A 19,800-nucleotide genomic window follows, 5' to 3' on the forward strand; every position below is an offset into this window, starting at 1 on the left:
CTTGCCTGGAAGTCCTCTGCTTTCCTTCCACCAACCCAAACTCCAAGCGTTAACAAAAGGAGTCTTCCCCTCAGGCTTCTGGTTCTTCCAGCCTTCAGTGAGCAGCTTCTTTTCTGAATTTCTAATCCTGCGTGATCTTTTTTTTTTTTTTTTTTTTGAACAACATTTAAAGTGGGATTTATTTGATGAATTGCATGAAGCTGTCAGAACATTTGCTGCAACTCAAGTAGGAGGAGGCAAGTGTTCACATAATATGTTAGCCTGTAGTCAAGAAAGACATTTCAGCTAAAATACGTCAGTCCCCGAATCTGAAATCATTTAAACATTACTGATGTAGTATTTGGAAGAATTTCTGTATACAAGATTTTTCAGACTGACATATAGTACTCAACGCTTCAAGGGCTAGGTAAAATTAATTCTCTTTTGTTCAACAGTGCCTCCTTTCCACTAGATAAAGTTTGGTCTCCAGTCCCACTATCCAGTGCCTGCCTTACATTGAGTCGTACTTCACTGGACCACATAAAGTGTTTACGTTATAAAAGGCTTCTAGATCACTTGGTTCAAGTGTAATAGCTGGTTTCATTAATGTCCCAGGAGCAAGGGAACTCTCCAATAATTCTCAGGTTGATAAATTTGATTTTCCAAGTATTCTCCACAAAAGGGCAGTGGATGAGTCCAAAAATCTGTTCAAAAATGCCCAAACAGGTGTTCCCTCGGTGGACGGTCCCAGCAAACTCCAACCATAATGAGGCCATGGGGAGAAGAAGTGCATTTCAGTCCAGGGGAATTTAGTTTGGGACTGAGAAAAAGATATTCTTCATTCACTAGTGACAGCAGATGAAGGCTCACAATTTCTGCTCCATGGTAGTCTATCACATTTTGTTTCAGATGTGTTGTAATAGAACCTAAGCTTGACATCATGCCGGAAGTGCCGTGGCCCCCATTCTTCTTGAGGTGGTCCCAGAATAGCATTCTGAGAATTAAGAAGTTCAAAGAACCAGTGACAGAATTCTTCACCTAATCAACAAAAATCAAACTTCTCAGCTTTTTTATCTTCTTTCTGCTGCTGTTCGAAGAGTCTAATGTCCTCTGTCTTAACTGGCTCTAGCAGTGTCTTCCGTTTCAGTTGTGGCTGCTTTTTCCGGTAACCCTTCGCGTGCTGAATAAGATTGTGTTTTTCAGTAGCTGGAGGTACAATAACCCCCTGTGCTGCCAAGTACTTAAATATGATTTCTCGGTGGACTTTTTTACGCCTCCGAAGTTCTTCTGCACTTTGTACACTGACAATGCGCGAATGGCGTCTTGGTGGCCCTCAGGCTGCACCAGGCGGTTGATGATGGTGTCGCATAGGGCCATGATCTTGTCGTTGCCCAATAGGCCGAGCAGGTTACGACAGCCCTCCATCTCTGGGTAGCTGAGCCCCGACTTCTCGACCCCCAGAAAAGGGGGGGGAGAGGATGCCGATAACGTCGCCCCCTTAGGCCCACCAGGCTGGCACCTTGGCAACAGATACCCTAATCCTGCGTGATCTTTATTGCACAATTTGCATTTGACTGCATATCGTTTATATCATTAAATATCATTTCAATTATACATTTTCATTAGATCCATGAACATTGTAAATTCCATTTTGGCATTCCTTTGGCCGAATTCTATTTCTTTGATGGGCACTTATTTTCTTCCTTTTACTGTTAATGAGCTTTTCGAGTGCCTGCCTTCTGTTCTAACTAGATGGTCAGTTAGCGTATCAGTCGGAAAAGACCTATTGAACACCCACCATGTGCTGGGGAGATGTGTTCAAGGCAGATTTATTTTCACTGTCATGGAGCTCACAATCTTCCAGTTTTCTCCAGTAAGAAACCACTATTTCCTCAAAGAGAATTACATGTTTTAAAGTCCTTTATTCCTGCTGTGGAGATACCCTCGAAAACAAGATATAAAGCACCCATCCCACAAGTTTGGCTGCAAGATGTTCCCATTGTCATGTCTAAAAGTAAGTAAAAGGGAATAATAGCAATTACATACTTACCATTTTTTGAGCACTTTCTATGAGTCAGGCACTCTATAAAGCCTTTTATATGTATTAACTCATTTATTGCTCACATCAACTGAGTTATGATAGACAATCACATTACTGTTATCTTCATGGCACAGAAAAGGAAACTGAAGCCAGGAGAGATTAGGTAACTTGTCCAAGATCAGGCAGCTGACAGATGGTGGAGTCAGGGTTAAACCCAGATATTTCAACTCCAGAACTCAGCACAATATAAATGTTGGTTACTCTTTCATATAACCCCTCAGTCCCTCGTCTGTAAAATGGGGATGTTAGGTTTGATCTGATGTATCCCAGTTTATTTCTATAACGGGTATATGATCAGAAATTCATCTGTGTATAAATTCCAAGGATTTTTTAATGATAAATTTTACTGAATTAAGAGTGTCTACACTTAGTGGTTGAGTATTAGATATGACTCCACCATGATTCAAATGTACATGAAGGTATGATTTATACCTATTTTCCTTCTGTCAGCAATCCTTCATTATGTCAGTTTGGTGATGTAAATGTAATGAAGTTAAACTGCAGCTGCTCAAAACTGTGTGACTAATGACATTGCACTTCAGTTATAATTGGTACTTGATCCAAGGATGCTAGAGGTACACCTGGCAAGGTTAGTTCTACAAAAGGACCAGCGGGGCTGGTGGCAAATGCTTGCTATCCTGTGAAGTCATGTGTGTTGGCCAAATTGATAGAGAACGTTTGCTAAGAAGCCTTCTGGGGCACACCGTTGGCCCCCAGATCACTGCAAGTGCAGTGGAGTGGAAAGATCACAGCCAGGCAGATCTGCAACGCATCCCTGCTGACACCTGTTCAGCTTTCTGAGCCTGGCCCAGCATCTAAGATCCTGTAGGAGAGCTGTAAGGTTTAGACTTGATACAGATAAAGCATCTAGCATAAAGCTAGTATTTTGGACTTGCCAGCCTCTATGATCATATGAGCCAATTCCAATAAATAAATAAATAAATAAATAAAATATATGGAGAGAGATGCATGTAGAGATGCATGTATGTATATGTGTATTTGGTTGTGATAAAAAATGTATTTTTTACTCTAGGTCAAGGTCAAAAACAGTTTTAAAAGTACTGCCTTATGTCTTATCATGACCAATAATTGCACTATCTCCAAAAGCCTTGTAACATCACATCTTATTTCTCTAGTCACTCACCTCAGATCCACTGGTTTTACCATTTCTCACTGTTTGATACACACTCACACCTTCCCTTTTCTCCCACTCAGCTTAGGTTCTATGGTTTTCATACAATCCCTCCCTTAACTTCCTTTTTCTTCTTTGACTTAAGAGTATTTGTTTGACAAACTCCACCTTGGTTCGTCCCTAATCTTGATGTATTTCAGCCTGGACCCAGGCAACAAACTGCACATGACTCAAGAAAATACAACTGTGCTGATTTGTTGTACTTTAAGTTCGTGGCCACAAGTGCCAAGTGGGCTGCTGTGCTACATTTCTGGATAAATTCACTCTCCTGCTCTTAGACAGTACAGTTTCACACCCTTGTGTTTGTTTTCAATCTCAGGCAAACTCTATCCACAAGGAGGCAAAGACACCTGTTTCCATTTTGTTATGTAACTAAAGATTCCGTGATAAAGAGTGTATTTTTTTCCTAAGACTTAGTAGAAGTCTCATGAAAGGTTTTAATTAACTGGGTTCGGGTCATTGGCCTGGTTGTGAACAAATCACTATGGCCAAGTTCTGGCTTTTGTGCCCACCCCTGTAAAGCAGGCTGGATCCATGCTTCCCAGGCCACATGGGCTAAGAATGAGGGAGTGCTCACTCCCCAAAGAGATGTTTTGGCTCCCCCCATGTAAAATGAGACAGAGTGTTCGTTCCTACCTTGTATGTGAGGTTCATAACACAATGCCCAGCCCATAGCAAGCAAGCATTAGCTCGATACAAACAGCACATAGAATAGCTTTGGGATGTAGACAAAGTTCTACTTAGATAAAATCTATAACCCTAAAAACTTCCATCACTGAACAACCAAAAAATGAAAATAAATAAAATATGATCTCTATTCTTGCTCAAGATTCTAGAACAGAACAACAAAATGCATCTAAGGAAAGAAGAAGAAAGGAAATAATAAACTTACAAGCAAAAATCAATGAATCAGAAAATAGAAAATGGTAGTTTTACCTCTTAGTTTTTTGTTTTTGAACAAAATAAATAAACGTACATAACTCTGGGAAGCTTAATTAAAAAAATAGAGGGGAGGCTAAAACACAAGTGTACTAAATAAGAATTAGAATCATGAAATAAACAGATACAGTATTTTAAAAATTATAATTGAATACTATACACAATTTGAACACTGATGAATAGAATGATTTTAGCATGTTTTATGTCTATTAAGCAAATATTATACACGTGAAACACGAGCATATTGTCATAGAAAGAAATCAAACAATTAAGTACAGCAAAACCAAGAAATCCCCTTTTCCATATCTCTTGAACTCCTCTTCTTAAAGATAACCACCGTCAAGAGTTGAATGTTCATTGTTTTCCCCCACTGAGGCATTTACATATGTGTGTATTTATGTCTTCGGTGTCATATGGGAAAATCCACATGTGAGATAATATTATCCATGCTGCTCTGGAACTTCCTTTTTCACTTAAGCAAATGAGTTGATGGTAAATCTAGTGTTGACATGTGGATCTACCTCATCCAATTTTACAGCTTCAGCGTGTTCCTTGGGAAGGTAGCCTTTTAAATTACTTAACCACGTCTCTGTTGATGGACATTTAGGATGTTAGCAACTTTGCTGTTATCAACAACATGGAAATTGAGCATCTCTGCATCTTTGGGCACAAGTGCAAGTATTTCTTTAGCATAAATTCCTGGAAGGATTTTTCATTTCTAGTTTGATAGAGGGTGGCAACTCACCTTCCTAAAAGTCAACACCAATATACTTTTCACATTACTCTTTTAGATTTTTTTTTTTTTTGCTCATTCTTGAAAATCTTTTCTATCATCAGTGTTTTTACTCTGGCAATTGGATGAGGCCACCTGGCAATGTATCTCATGCTTTCACTGCTCCCCAGCAGTAATTTCTATTACTTATTGATCAGAAGAGTCAAAAGATAAAGCTCCCTTCTCAGTTTTCATCTCTCCAGACTTGGGAATATTAGTAAAATTTCTCAGGTTTATGTCTCTTCACCAGAATGGTTTCTAGGGATTGAAACAGACATAGGAGCAGAATCAAGTTTATCCCCAGCTCTGCTCAAATTGAATTAGGTCTCCTCTCTTTTTCTTTCCTTCCTCCTTCCCTCCCTCCCTCCCTTCCTTCCTTCTTTCCTGATACATTTTGTAATGGGAGAGAGGTAGCTTGTTTCTTAATTTTTACTCATTTCTTTAGGTATTGGCAAAGAGATTTTCTGTGAAGAAATTTCAATCTTAAGGCATAAGTCGAGTTGATTCTTTTCTATGAATGCAATGGTCTCTTGATCATCACTGACAATATTAATTTTACTTATTGAAACGTGTTTTTGCTTCTTCTTTTTGCAATTTTACCTGTGGATATTGTTCCTTCTTTTAATGCAATTAAGTATCGATCTTTCCTGGTGGTTCAAAGCAGGTTAACCAAATGTTATTACTGATGTTTGACTATTTTGTAGCCTACAAAAACAGTGAATTCATATTCTGCAAGTCTCGTAAGACCCTCTGTTTCTCTGCCTATGCTTTTCTATGTAGTTTGGTCACCGATAGGGTTACCGGGTTGGGTGGGCTGGCCCCTGGTGAACCAGAACCTCTGAGGGCTTCCCACTGCCGGGCTACACCGCAAGCAGTGTGGGCGGGAGGGGCAGAGGGAGGAGGTTGAGCACTGCTTCCCATTTCATCACCCTGAGGAATTACTCCTCCACTTTTCATACCCACCTATTGACTATGGCATTGAGACTACACGGGACCACGCTCATCTCTGTGACAGCGTCTCCTACAGCAGGGGTCCCCAACCCTGCCCTGGGACGTGCAAGTGAAGCTTCATCTGCCGCTCCCCGTCGCTCACATTACCGCCTGAACCATCTCCTCCCAACCACCGCCCCCCCCAGCCACTCCCCTCCCCCCCTGGTGCCTGGTGCCAAACCGGTCCCTGGTGCCAAAAAGGTTGGGGACTGCTGCCCTACAGCATGTTGGGTAGCACTTGGTTCCCTGTATCTACTCTATTCTTCTGTCTTGCTTTCATGCATTCTGCAACATTTCTGGTCTACTTGTTACACTTGTTACACTTTTTCCTTTATTTTCCTCCCCATAAGGTAATGGGCATGCTCACTTGACTATATTGATCTAAATTCTCATGAATGATTTTAAGGAATAATTACTGACTCAAGAAATGTTAGAAAATCTGAATATAACAACCATGATTTTTTAAAATTGTTGATGAATATCCTTCCCCATTAGGGCTCCAGATCTGAATTGCTTTATGGATAATTTTTATATTACTCTCATATAAATAATTTATACTCTTGCAGAGCATGGAAAAAATGTAGAATTTCTCGTGTCCTTTTAGAAAGCCAGCTTAATCATAATAAAAACACCTGACCAAAATTGAATACAATAAAAGTGTAGCCTTTTGAATGAATATAGATACAAGCATCCCAAATAAAATCTTAGCAAAACACATACAATGGCAAAATAAAATAATAATAATAATACAGCATTACCAAGGAGGTGAATATGAGTACACTTCAACATTAACACAAATTGATGTAACATAAAATATTACATCACAGAAAACAAACCAAAAAGAACAGGTATCTCAGTATCTGTAAAAGACCTTAAACAAAATCTCATTTATAATTAAAGTGTATTTTTATATTAGAAATGAAGTTAGCTAATTCTTTAATAAGATGAAGACTCCTTAGTGGAAAAAAGAACAAATGTCATACTTAAAGGTCAAATACAGAATTATTCCATAAATAGCATAAACAGAAGAAAGACATCATATTTTATCATCTTTTTTTTTTTTAATTTATTTATTTATTTATGGCTGTGCTGGGTCTTCGTTTCTGTGCGAGGGCTTTCTCTAGTTGCGGCGAGCGGGGGCCACTCTCCATCGCGGTGCACGGGCCTCTCACTATCGTGGCCTCTCTTGTTGCGGAGCACAGGCTCCAGACGCACAGGCTCAGCAACTGTGGCTCACGGGCCCAGTTGCTCCGCGGCATGTGGGATCCTCCCAGACCAGGGCTCTAACCCGTGTCCCCTGCATTGGCAGGCAGATTGTCAACCACTGCGCCACCAGGGAAGCCCTTTATCATCATTTTTGCATTATTTTTATAGTTCTAGCCAATGCAATGTGGCAAGAAAAATGAATGAGTTAGACTTTTTGGAAAGAGGATTTAAAATTTTTGTCAACTAGAGATTAAATCATTGTCTAACTGAAAAACATTGAAACTAGTAAGAGTATCCATTATGGGTGCCAGTTATTGAATATATGTGGAAAAGGTAATAACTTGCTTATATATCAAGGAAAAATCATGAAAAATATCTTGTGGAAAGATTCATTTACAAAACAATCATACATTTAACTCATACAGGAATAACCATAACAAAAGATGCAGGAATTTTATGAAGACAATGAAAAATTCTTCCTGTGGTCATGCAATATAATTCAATAGAACAGAATAATGGTGATGATATAGAATAAGGCATACCATGTTCTTGGAAGGGACTATATTGTATTATATTATATTATATTATATATACCTGAATTTCCCCTCAAGAAATCAGTAAATGAAATTAAAATCCAGTAAAAATATAAACAGCATATTTTGGGAGGTAATTGATCTAATAAACTTAAATTTCTAGGAAAATAAAGGTGTGAGAATAGTCAAGACATTTTGGAATGGTAGTTTAGGGTTTGGAGTCTCACAGTGATAGTACATAGTAAGTACTATAATGATAGTGTGGTCCTGAAGGTAACAGATGAATAGAACAAAATAAAATGTCCCAGGACAGATTCAAGTACGTATCAAGCTAAATATAAGAGAAACATGTCATTTCAAGTCAGCAAGGAAAGAATAGGTATTAGGAAAACTAGTTCATCATTTGTGGGGGGAAAACGTTGAATGGTTACCTTACAACACAGAGAAATTCTTTAGGTAAGAAATGTACTCAGAATATCCCTTTCTTGGTAACTTTCCCTGGTCTCATTCATAATCTCTTGAGATATTTAGTACACTGGATTGAATTCCCCTGTTTATAAAGGAAAAAAAGAGACCTAATCATATACAAAGAAGGAACTATTTTTTAAAATCAATATATATCCATGTCTAAAAACGTTATTTTTTTCCTGGGCAAATGGTCTATAAAAATCACAGTCCTATATAGTCTGGGATTTGAATTATTCCAAATCCTTTAAAAGAGTGAGAGCCGTGTCAGAGGCTAAGCTGTAAAAAGCTCAGAGGTGAGCTTGGGCTTTTAGTGTTCAATTAGTAAAGATAAGCATTATCTTTGCAGCCCCAGCTCATATTATGCCAGCAGTTGAAGGGCAGAATGCTAAAGAGAAGGGGCGATCAGGTGGATAAAATGACCAAGTCAATGTGCAGAAAAATATCAGCAGTAATGAATCTTGCAGTCTTGCACTCAGTTGCTTAATAATATGTCTGGAAAAGCTATATGATTGTGTAGAGACAATAATCAGAACTAAAAAGGAAAATAAAAACATTTGTTGGAAGAGGTGCTATGCATGGGTGTGTCAAGGCGTGCCTTATATGTTCTGATGAGTTAACTAAGCCTAGGGGTCTACACCTACTTCAGAGAGTATAATGAGCACGAACATCTCAAGCTGGAAATCAGGTGTGCACAAAGTAACTTTCTCATGCTTCTGAAAACTGAACTGGATTTCCATTTTTAGCACCTGTTTTTCACAATGGCAGAAATGTAATCTCAGTCCCTTCTGGGGACCCTTAGGGTCTCCCCTCTCTCCCCTTCCCTCCCCCTGCCCCCAGTCTCTGCTCCCACTCCGTATCTCTTGCTTGGTCTTAGAGATGCCAAGATATCATAGGGAAGCTGGGTGTTGGCCATTGTCACCCATCCACTGGGCGTCTGATGGGCTGTACTTTGTCCTTCCTGTCCTTGGTCACCAGCCCACGCCTATCACAGTCACGTCATGCCTTGTTCCTGACCCCCAGGCTTCTCCAGACCCTGCATCCTTCCCCAGACCCTGCTCCCTCTCAGCTGATTGATTCTTCTTCCGTGCCTCTGGAGTTGTGAGGGACCCCTCGGGAGTTGTTGCTGGTGCTTTCTGAGGAATCCACAGCCCTTCTCCTCTTCTGCTCTCAAGCCGCTCTGAGGTGGGGTAACTCTTTGAGGCTCGCCGCTTCCCTGGGTCCTCCCTGGGGACCGAGGCACAAGGCCCCTTTGCTCTCAGATTCCCTCGGCTCATCCAGGGGGTTGATGTCTCTCCTCCAGCTCCTGCCTTGGGAGGGGGACAGATAGGAAGCACCAGGCTGTCGCTCTCCTCCTTTCCCTCTGACTCATACCTCCTTCTCCTATAGCATAAGGAAAGTTTAAAAATCTCCTCTAGAGGTGGAGAACCAAGGAAACTCACTCTGATGGCCCTTATCCTTCAGGTCTATTATTTATGCCCCACATCCTTCTAAAGTTCACCTAAAAGATTAACTCAATTTTGATCTACTACCATAGAAAGTATGTGATATCTTTTAAATAAAAGAAATACCAATATTATAATAAACCAAAGAAAAAAATTATGGACTCAGCATCCTCTACTCTCAGAAGAGAAACTGAGAATAAATAAAAAATAACCATATAGCCCTCCTTGAATCAACTTTTAGCTCTCTATTATTTATTTAAATAGGTCCTGCTTTTCAACTAACAGTTCTTATTTCTTCTTGCTTAACTTATATTGTAGCCTGGAGATTTTGAGAACCTGAGTGGTCAGTCTACTGAAAATGTCCCTTGATCCTTTTGCATGCTAATTCACTTCTTAATAAGGTGTATTTCAAAACCTGCACCCATTTCTTTCATATGTCACAGAATCAGAAAGAATTGACTCAGGACAGAAGCAAGATGCATGAGAAAATCTCTGTGTAATTATCAAGCTTTCCAATTATTTTTGGCTAAATCAATAATTCATGAAAATTACCATTTGTCAAGACCTTAGTTAAAGCCCTGTCCCTCGGGGGAGGTGGGTCCCTGGAGAAATAATAGAACAAAGAAAAATCCAGATACTTGGTGAAATGTCCCCCACCTGGTCTCAAAGTAAACCAAACCCTCACTATTTGTAGCTGAGGCTCCTGTACGTTCAGAAAACATTTGTCCTTCGAAGTTCCTGACAACAGCAAGCCTTTGTAAAGTTTAGGATTACATTTCTTGATACGTGTTCCTGAGAACAAGGAATATTACTGGATAGGGCATGGGTAATGGGAGTCCATGGTCCAAAAGCCTTGGAAAACATTGGATTAAGCAAAATTTAACTGGTATCTTTACTGAAAAGTCACTTCAGAGACTGTAACGTGCTAATGTTTATCAGGAATGCTCAAGAGAGGGTAGTCTTTTGAATTTATTCTATCACAGAATACTTTGCTATGGAACATTTCCCAGGATGAGGGCTATATCTGGGGAAACTCTGGCCTCTTCCAACATTAGAAATGGCAAGAAAAGCCTTGAGCATCCACTCAGAGTAAGACCTAGTAGGAGCAGCTCCAGCACCCAGCACAATGTCTGGCCTTCAGGGGATATCACTAGTCTCTCTCCCTCATCGTCCTTTCTTGTCCAAACTACAAAGACTAATATTGGTCACTAACGATGGTAAGAACACTTCTTAATATTGTCTTGTAGTAATTTTGTTTATTTTGTTTCTCGGTCTGGAACTACCACCATGCTCATCTCCATCTGCAAAACTCTTACTCCTTCTTCTACAAGATCCTTCTTAAATTCCACTTACTTTGGGAATTCTTGGTGATCTTTCTATTTTAATGGAACTCTTAATGACTCACAGAATACCCATTAATACATATTAATCAACATGTCACCTGAGATTGAGAAAACCATTTTGCCCCCCCACATGAGATGAGTAAGGATCATAGTGATCAAAATAGTCACTGGGACCTCTTGTCACGTCTGCTTCATCCTTTGGTGAGAACGGTCTTGTGTCCAACGCTGTATCTTCAGTTCTGATAGTGACTTGATCTACCTTCAACTCCCACTTGGCCATTTGACTGCTACCTACTCAGCTCCATTTCTCCAATCCTACTCGCAGGTCCCCAAGTCAATTTAGAGCATTCACCAGCATGCCCAACTGCAAAGACAGATGAAAAAACCGACTAGCAAACACACATCAGGCCAACTGGAGAAGGACCCATTCAGTGGCAATACTTGGAATGGCTTCTGAGCTTTCTTTCACTGCGGCATCTGCCCTATCACAGATCTTATGTTTCTTTGTAAGATATTTTAGATTTTCTCTATTTGTACCCTCTGCTAACGTTACAGTTTGGGATTTTATGATTTCATGGCTTACATCTAACTCTGGACTCTCCACTGGGTTGTCTGCATCCAAGCTTTTCTAACCAATCCAGCATTCAGCTCGCAGAGTAATTTTCTAAAATGTTACCTTCACTATTCCTGGACTGAGCACAAGAAATCGGCCGCTTGAATTTGAAGTCTGAAGATCGCAGACCCTAACATTTTTGTCTCTTAAGTTAAAAGAGAGAGCACTGAAACACTTCCTTCGGGCTGAAATAAGTATAAATGAAGATTCGGTCACAGGGCATTACTCAACATTTATTGTCTGTGTCTTGCAGCAGACACCTTAGTGCTTATTCCTTGTGACCTAAAATATCATGTCCCCCACCCCAGTCAATTCCTTAAGACCCATGTTGAAATCCAGCACCTCCACCAAATCTCCCTCCTTATTTCTAGCTAATTATCAAGACTCCTGCGTTCTTCTCTAGTCTTGTTTTTGTGCTAATTCTAGTCCCCCCGGTGCCTTCCCCAGGCCAGCCCACACTTGGTTCACACTGAAACACAAGCGGTTTACACTGCATTATGCTCCCTCCCGTCTCTTGGCTTCTACGTGGTGCTCTCTCAGACTGGGATGCCCAGCCCCCAATCCTCTAGGTTCATTAGTTCATCGACAGATCTTCACCAGGCATCTCCTTGCACCAAGTAATATGCTAGATGTTCCAGGTGTGTTACTGAGGAGTGGTTCCCGGCTCCTTGGAGTACTCAGACTCTAACGGGGAAACACAGACATAACCACACACCCGTAACATTGCAAACCCTCATCAAGTCTGTAAGGAAACTGCCGGGAACTTTGAGAATCTGTACCAGGAGACATGATAAAACCAGGGACAGGGGATGCAGAGGGAAGGCATCCTTAAAGATGTGTACAGCTGACATCTGAGGGATGAAGAGGGTGTACATTCTAGGTGGAAACACCGTGTGCTTTGGGACAGAAAGCGACAGGGCACATCCAGGAGCTGGATGTGAATCTGGTGAGTGGGCAGCACACCTGTGTTCAGCTGAACACGATGCGAATTTGCATCCTAAAGAGTGTGTGTACGTTTTGTCTCATTAAGATCATAAGCTCCTAAAACAAGGAATGGGGCAGTGGAGCGCCACAGCGTTGTTCCCGAGATATGTCAGTCTTCTGGGGGAAGGGTGGTGGTATGAAAGGTCCCGTGAAGCACCCAAAATTCTTTGAGGAGAACCATTCACGAATCCATGCACATCAACACCAGACACTCCTCTCACCAAGAACAACATCCTCATTTGTGCCGTCCAGCATGGGAGCCACTAGCTCTCGTGGTGACTGAACATTTGGCATGTGGCTCGTCCCTATAAAGCAGTGCTGAAAGTGTAAAACACATACTGGATTTTGAAGACTTGGTATGAAAAGAAAGAACATAAATGACCTCGGTAATTTTTACATTGACTACATGGTAAAATCACATTTTTAGGTATGTTGGCTATATTAGTAAAATTAATTTCACCTGCTTTTTACCATTTTTAAGGTGGCTGCTAGACATTTTAAATGACCTATGAGGCTTGTGTTCATGGCTTATATTTTATTTCTAATGTACAGAGCTGCCCTAGAGCTAGATATGGTGTGAGTGGTCCTTAGAACCCTGTCTCCTACATAGTGTGGGTGTTTAATACCCACATAAAGGAAATACCTGTGGTGGGAATGTAAAAGCAAAACGCATGGTATCCTACCATGTTAGAGCTAGAAGGGAACTTGGCGACCACCATTTTCCAGATGGGAAAACCCAAGCATGTTTTGTTTGTAAACATTTATGGGATTGCATATACTTTCAGAATAACTTTAAAACTGCCTTTTTTTTTTTTTTTTTTTTTTTTGGTCTTACTTTTGCAAGTCAGGCTGAAATACCAAGAGACAAACTAGAATATATTAAAGCTCTAGTTAGTATTAAACCTCAACTAGATTGTTGATGTCCAATTTTAGGACACAAAGAGGCATTAAAGCTTGGCACGACTTACTGTTCATCCTTGTAAAAGCCCATTGCTTTACGGCAGTGGAACCTAACAAGCTCGTCACTAGTTTACAGAATAGGTTGGGACTGGCACTTCATAAACAGAAAACCACGTCCAGTCCTGAGTATTTATCCAACCGGCCCAAACACAGCGATTCCACCCAGGCACCGAGTCAGAACCACCAGGTCCCCTTTGTAAGGTTAGAAAGGACTTCAATTCCACGTCAGATAGAGCACAGGAAGCAGAAGTTTCCCCTGTGAGTTTCCTGCAACCCTAGCTCTGCTGCCGCTGCCAGCCCTGGTCAGCACCCGCAGCGCGCCCCGAAAGCAGCCTGCACAGCTTGCAAGGGTGGGTATGAGGAGGTCAGGCTACCGCCCACATTGCGGGGCGTCCTGCCGAGACGAGGAAGCCAAGAAATCAGGAACAAATCGGACTGGAATTAAAAACCACCCCATGCAGGTTCCACGGGCCACCTCCCTCCATTAAACAGCAAGGCGATTTGTATTCCTTCCTGACCTGCTCTCCGAGGAGCGCAGGGAGAGGATATAGGGTCAGGGGAGGCAAGAGAAAGAGGAAACCGCTTAGGAAAGGACATACAACTCTTTTAGCGAGGCGAGCGCGCGCGCGCACCACACACACACACACACACACACACACTAGTGCAAGCAACACTAAAAAAATCCCTTAAAAACTGGGCATATGGATTTGGAATTGTAGCTGATATAATTTTTTAAATCTTAATTTCTCCCCTTATTTATTGGCTCATTTCCTAAGAGGTTGCTCCTTTCCAGTTCCTGGGGAACTCTGATCATCCTAAACGAATACAAAGGAAAAAATCAAATGAAAAAACAAAAACAAAAAACACCAAAAACTGCTGCGGGGAGAAAAAGCTTTGCTCCGGAGCCGGCAGTGGACAGCAGAGTAGGTGGAAGGCGAAGCCGCAGCGGAGGAATTCAGTTCGCCCAGGACAAATGGGGGCGTGGCGCGCGGCTCGGTCCCGGGAACCTCCGCCAACAAAACTTCTAAAGGTTCGCGGAGGTGGCGGCGGGCGGGGCGGAGCGGGGGAAGGATGTCGCGACTCCGGAGGGAGGGAACCAGGGCCCTTGGGGAGGGGTCAGGGCTGCGAAGGGCTGAGCGGCGTCGCAGAGGTTTGGGAACCCCTGATCCAGCGAGCGGCTGGCTGGGTGGAAGTCAGGCCCCCGGGGATCCGGCCGCCCTGGCTGTCAGTCAGACGCCCCGGGAGCCGCCGCAGACCCGGCAGCGCTCCGAGGGGGGCGAGGCCGCCGGCTGGGGTTGGCGGGGAGGGGTGGGCGGAGTGGGGAAGGGGCGTCGCCCCTGTCGCCCCCGCCCTCTCCGATGTAATTGGGCGGCCGCCTCGGGGTCCGCGCCACCTTTTCTCCGTCGCACCCCGCCCGCCCCGCTGCGCTCGTCCGGGGGCCGGTCCGGCCCTGGCCGTTGACGTCACCGCCAAGTTTGCTGCCCTCGGAGCCCCACGTGTGGCGGCAGCGACGGCCCGAGAGGCGGCGAGCGCAGTGGCCACGGCTGCTGACAGGTCCCGCGCAGCCCGGCTCGGCCACGCCGCTCCCAGGTGGGGCCCGAGAGCCGCCGGAGCGGCCGGGCGCGCACCAAGAGGGTCGGACGGCTCGGCGCGGGCCCTCTGGCTCCCGCTCGGGTAGAGGGACTCGGCGGACCTCGCCCCGGGGCCGAGAGCGCGCGCCCAGGCGGGCCGGGGACCGAGGAAGCGGCGGCTGGGAGGCACTGTCCCCGCCGCGGTCTGCAGCGCACGGAGCTCAGCGGCCCCGGAGCCGCACGTCCCCTCACCGGGACCGAGCGAGGGATGCACGATCGCTGAGCTGGGACTCGCGCCGAGAGGCCGTTCCGGCCCGGGGCTGAGACGCACGCCTTCGCCACCGCCGCCGACACCCCAATTCCGGCGACTCTCGGGGACCGGGGGCGCCGAGCGCGGCCCCGGGCTCAGGACTTGGGCGAGTCTCAGACGATGGTTTCTTAAGCACGGCACCACGTCCCCGTTCCCGCCCCCTCGACCGGAGGTTGGGATCCCGCGCGGGGCTCCGGGGGCTCCGTCTCCCCGAGGAGCCTCGGCTGCCGCCGCCCGGGCAGCTCGCACGGCCGCAGGGGCGCAGGGCGATGTGGCCTCCGTCCAGCGCGCAGGCCCCCCCGGAGGATGCCACGGCACCTGGCGGAGTCCCGGCCTAGCATGGCCCGCGCGCTGCCCGACGTCGCCTCCGGCTAGGATGGCCCCTCCGGCCCCGGCCGGCTCCCACCCCACCTCGGCCGAGCCGCTGTCCCGCAGCATCTTCCGGAAGTTCTTGCTGATGCTCTGCTCCCTGCTCACGTCCCTCTACGTCTTCTACTGCCTGGCCGAGCGCTGCCAGACCCTGTCGGGCCCCGTCGTGGGGCGGTCGGGCGGTGGCAAGGAGGCGGGGGCCCCGGGTCGCGGCGTCCCGGCGGGAGGCCCGGGGGAGCCGGCAGCGTGGCCCGCGGCCGCGCGAGGGAAGCGCCTCTTGCAAGTGCAGCCGTGGCCGAGGCGCCGGCCGCCTGCGCCGCGGGAAGACGGCGAGGTGGCGGCCTGGGAAGAGGAGCCCCCTGGCCTGGCGGGGAGTCCCGGCGGCTCCGGGGCTGGGAGCAGCGTGGCCGAGACGCCGCCGGGGACCTTGGCCCTGCTGCTGGACGAAGGCAGCAAGCAGCTGCCGCAGGCCATCATCATCGGCGTGAAGAAGGGCGGCACGCGGGCGCTGCTCGAGTTCCTGCGCGTGCACCCCGACGTGCGCGCCGTGGGCGCCGAGCCCCACTTCTTCGACCGCAGCTACGACAAGGGCCTCGCCTGGTACCGGTGAGCTGGGGCCGGACAAGGCGGGCAGGCGGGGGCGGGCAGAGCCCGGGGAAGGGGCTCGAGGAGCCCGTGGTGACACCCACCCAGTTCATCGCCCTCCCCGGTTTCATGCAGAGGGCAGAGGGTCATCGGTAGTTGTCCTTAAGGTGAGGGGTCTCCTTCCTTACCCTGCCTTCTCCCGGGGAAGAGGGAGCGGGTGGGAGGGAAATTTTGGCCTTGCAGATTTTTTCTTTAGTTCTTGGAATTCCCTTTTCCCCAAATAGCCAATCTCATCATTTTCTCCTGCTTTGTGAAAGTCTCCCTGTGCGTAGCTAAAGAGAGAGAGAGAAAAAAAAAAGAAACATGTCTCTTCCAAGTTAGAAACCTGTTCACCAATTACTAGATATGTGACCTAGTGGATCCCTTTCCCAAGGAAGCCTGTTTTTATTTCTTCTTTACCTTCTGGGCGATTCCCTGCGGTTAACGCAGTCTTTGCCATCGCCTGTTTATTTATTTACCTTAACTCTTTGCCTAGTTGTCCTAGGTAGTAAGTAATATAGACACAGTTAAAGTGTCAAGAACTAGACTCTAGGTTTTGGGGAGATATATGTGAGAGCAGCGTGTTTTAAAGAAGGCTTCGTTGGCAATAACTTTTGTTTGGGGCTAGGAATGACTTTGTATAAAATGCTTTCTGTATTTGTAGGGAAGAGTACCTTTTGTCTCTGGACTGGCAGGAACTTTCCTAAAGATCTCCAAACAATTCCCTTTAAAAATGAGGTAGACAAAATTTTTTGAAAGGAAGAAAAGTGGGGAAAAATAGGGATCCTGGTTACATTGTGAAAAACCCTCCTAATACAGAGTAGGAAACAAGTCTGATTTAGGTCTTAATCTTAAACTTGCCAGTCTTCTCAAATTCAGGCCACCTTTAATAATAGAATAAGCCAAACTCTAATAAATCTTAGTGTCACCTGGATTTTGTTTGCCATAAAATATTGGCCTTTTTTTCTTTCCTCTGAGTATATGGAAAAATAGGCCAGAATTTTCCATTTTATAAAGTTTTATCTTGTTCATTAAATTTGCAGTCTCCTTGTTATCTTAACTGAAATGATAGGACAAAAGTTACAATACTGTTTAAATATATTTCAAAAGCCCTCTCAATTAACCATTCATCCCCAAAAGAGAAATGGATGTGATTTGACAAGTTTATTTACTTGAGGGTCAAGCACAGGAAGCAAATTTACAGTAACCCAACTCATGAGAAAACGTTTGGTCCTAAAAGTCGAACTAGAACATTAAACATGTTTAAAACAGTAACTTTCCATTTGTTGGAGAGGAAAACAAACAACCTTCCCTTACTATAGAATATATATCATTTAAAATCATCAGCCACTTAAAAAACCCCCTTGTGTTTCTGTCATTTATGTTGTATCCTCTGGGAAGTTCTTATAAAAATGACCTGTTGAATCTGGAAACAACAGGTCCTTCTTCTTAGCACAAAGGCAGCTCTGTTTTTTCCATCAAGGACACAAGAAAGAAGTGATTAAAGACCCCTAAAACTCTTATCTATAGCAGTTTGCATTGAATGTGGCCTGGTACAGGGCTATAAGTGAACACATTTCAAGCCGACTGCCCAAAAACATCTAAGACAATGTTGGACTCTGAGGTGCTATTAAATATGGTGAAATATTTAGTACTAAAATCCTTTATTTTCATTTTGCTATATAGCCTTTATTTCCACAAAGTAGGACTGTTTCTTCCTATTCCAGAAATGAGTATTTGGGGGCACAGTATATCCACAGAGCTGGATCTGATTTTCCGTTGACCTTTCTGAGCTTGTGTAAGAGAAGGAAGGTTTCAAGGTAACTAGAAACACAAGTATTTAAAAAAAAAAAAAAGGAAAGGAAAAAAAGAAGAAAAAGTCATGAACTTTTAGGCTGCTGTCTCGTTTGGAAACTGGAGGCATGCTATAAAGTAAATATCGCCTTGGATTGTTTACTTCGGTAGAGGAGTTTTATAAAGCAATTTATGGTGGTTACAAAAATAACTGCACAGTAGACTTCATGGTTTGGTGAATTTAATTTTCTAAGTGTTGGAGCAGTGCCTTTGTTTTACCATTTGCAATGGTCTTTTATTGAACGCATAAATTTAAGTTTAACTCAATTACATGGAAAACTATTTAAAAAGTCCAACCTATGGGGCCTGGATTATGCGATTATTTAATGAAACTTTGCTACAGTTCTCTTTCATCTCGGCTCTGAACTTGGAGTTAGATGTTTGTGAACTAGACTGAAGACTTACCTATGACAAAATATCACACAGAATGCCATTTAACTATTAGGCACGTTTTAGCTGCTTGTGTTTAGCCACTATTTTAGGTAAAGGGATTCGGTAAGACCTTCTTGAGTCAGCCCAAAAATTGTAATATAGGGTTTCTAACACACATTTATGACCAGACACACACACAGACACACACAGACACACAGACACACACACACACACAAACGAACAGAAAGAAAACCCTAGTATTTGAACCCTGAAGTGAATTATGGAAGAGAAAAAAATTTGTACAATATTTTTTACATGCTCATTGACATGGGAGAATCATAATGTCTAGCCTTGTTTTTTCGCCCAGTGAAAATTCTCTCAATTTGCCATAATAGTTTGTTGTGGCAGCGCCCCCTACCGTCCTGACAACGGGACAAATCTGTTGTTGCTGCGAAGTTGGAAGAAAGTCTCTTGGAAATTGAGTTTGAGAGTTAGAAACGCCTGTTGTTAGGATGTGTCAATAAATTTCTCTCTCTGGGAAAAAAATTAAAAGTACTTTATAAACTACATCCCAAGAACAGTGTAATCAATGGTTTCTTCGTTTGGACAAATGTGTAGTAAAGGCCAAGAAAACGAATTTATTTAAAATCTCTAAAAAGGAAATTATTCTTATTGATTTAAAAATGTCCTAATATTACTCTAAAATAAATGAAATAAAGGAACATTTTAATATGCCAGGAAATTTGTTGATGATAATTTAGGACGCTTCAGTGGACTTTTCTGGATATGAAACTCCACTCTGGTGGGGTTTAAAAAACATTCCACATTACTTAATTTAGCTGACATGATATCAGGACAACAAATGTCTGTGGCTTGCGTGTCACAGGAAAGCAATCCTTCACCGTGAGCGGTCTCCATTTCCATCGGATGTGTGGTGGGTTCCTCAAGAAAAGGGGGGGAATTGTTTCATTACCTTCAGAACTTTGAGATCTTTTCTGGAAGTTAAGACCAAACGCCTCTGCTGTGGTTCAAGAGCAGGTGAACTTGGCATTCTAAAAGAAGCCCCTCCCCTTCTCTGCCTGTATATCTGCACCAACTAGAGGACATGGTTATTTTTCTCCTAAGACAAAAGATACCTATTTATAAAGTATTTAAAGATATGTGTGTGCTTATATATA

The 19,800-nt window shown here is 43.9% G+C and overlaps 1 protein-coding gene and 1 pseudogene across 1 annotated transcript in view; one reads left to right on the forward strand and one right to left on the reverse strand.

Moving 5' to 3' along the window:
• Window positions 1–490: 490 nt before the first annotated feature.
• Window positions 491–9,093, reverse strand: LOC133080444 (uncharacterized protein C3orf38 homolog; annotated as a pseudogene).
• Window positions 9,094–14,897: 5,804 nt separating this feature from the next.
• The window catches only part of HS3ST3A1 (heparan sulfate-glucosamine 3-sulfotransferase 3A1), a 90,916-nt gene continuing 86,013 nt past the window's right edge, over window positions 14,898–19,800 (forward strand). Inside the window, exon 1 of the mRNA XM_061175698.1 lies at window positions 14,898–16,378. Coding sequence (XP_061031681.1) covers window positions 15,780–16,378 — 599 coding nt within the window. The 5' untranslated portion in view covers window positions 14,898–15,779. The remainder of the gene's footprint in view (window positions 16,379–19,800) is intronic.

This window comes from Eubalaena glacialis, chromosome 19 (assembly GCF_028564815.1).
Source record: "Eubalaena glacialis isolate mEubGla1 chromosome 19, mEubGla1.1.hap2.+ XY, whole genome shotgun sequence".
In the NCBI taxonomy this organism is placed as follows: domain Eukaryota; kingdom Metazoa; phylum Chordata; class Mammalia; order Artiodactyla; family Balaenidae; genus Eubalaena; species Eubalaena glacialis.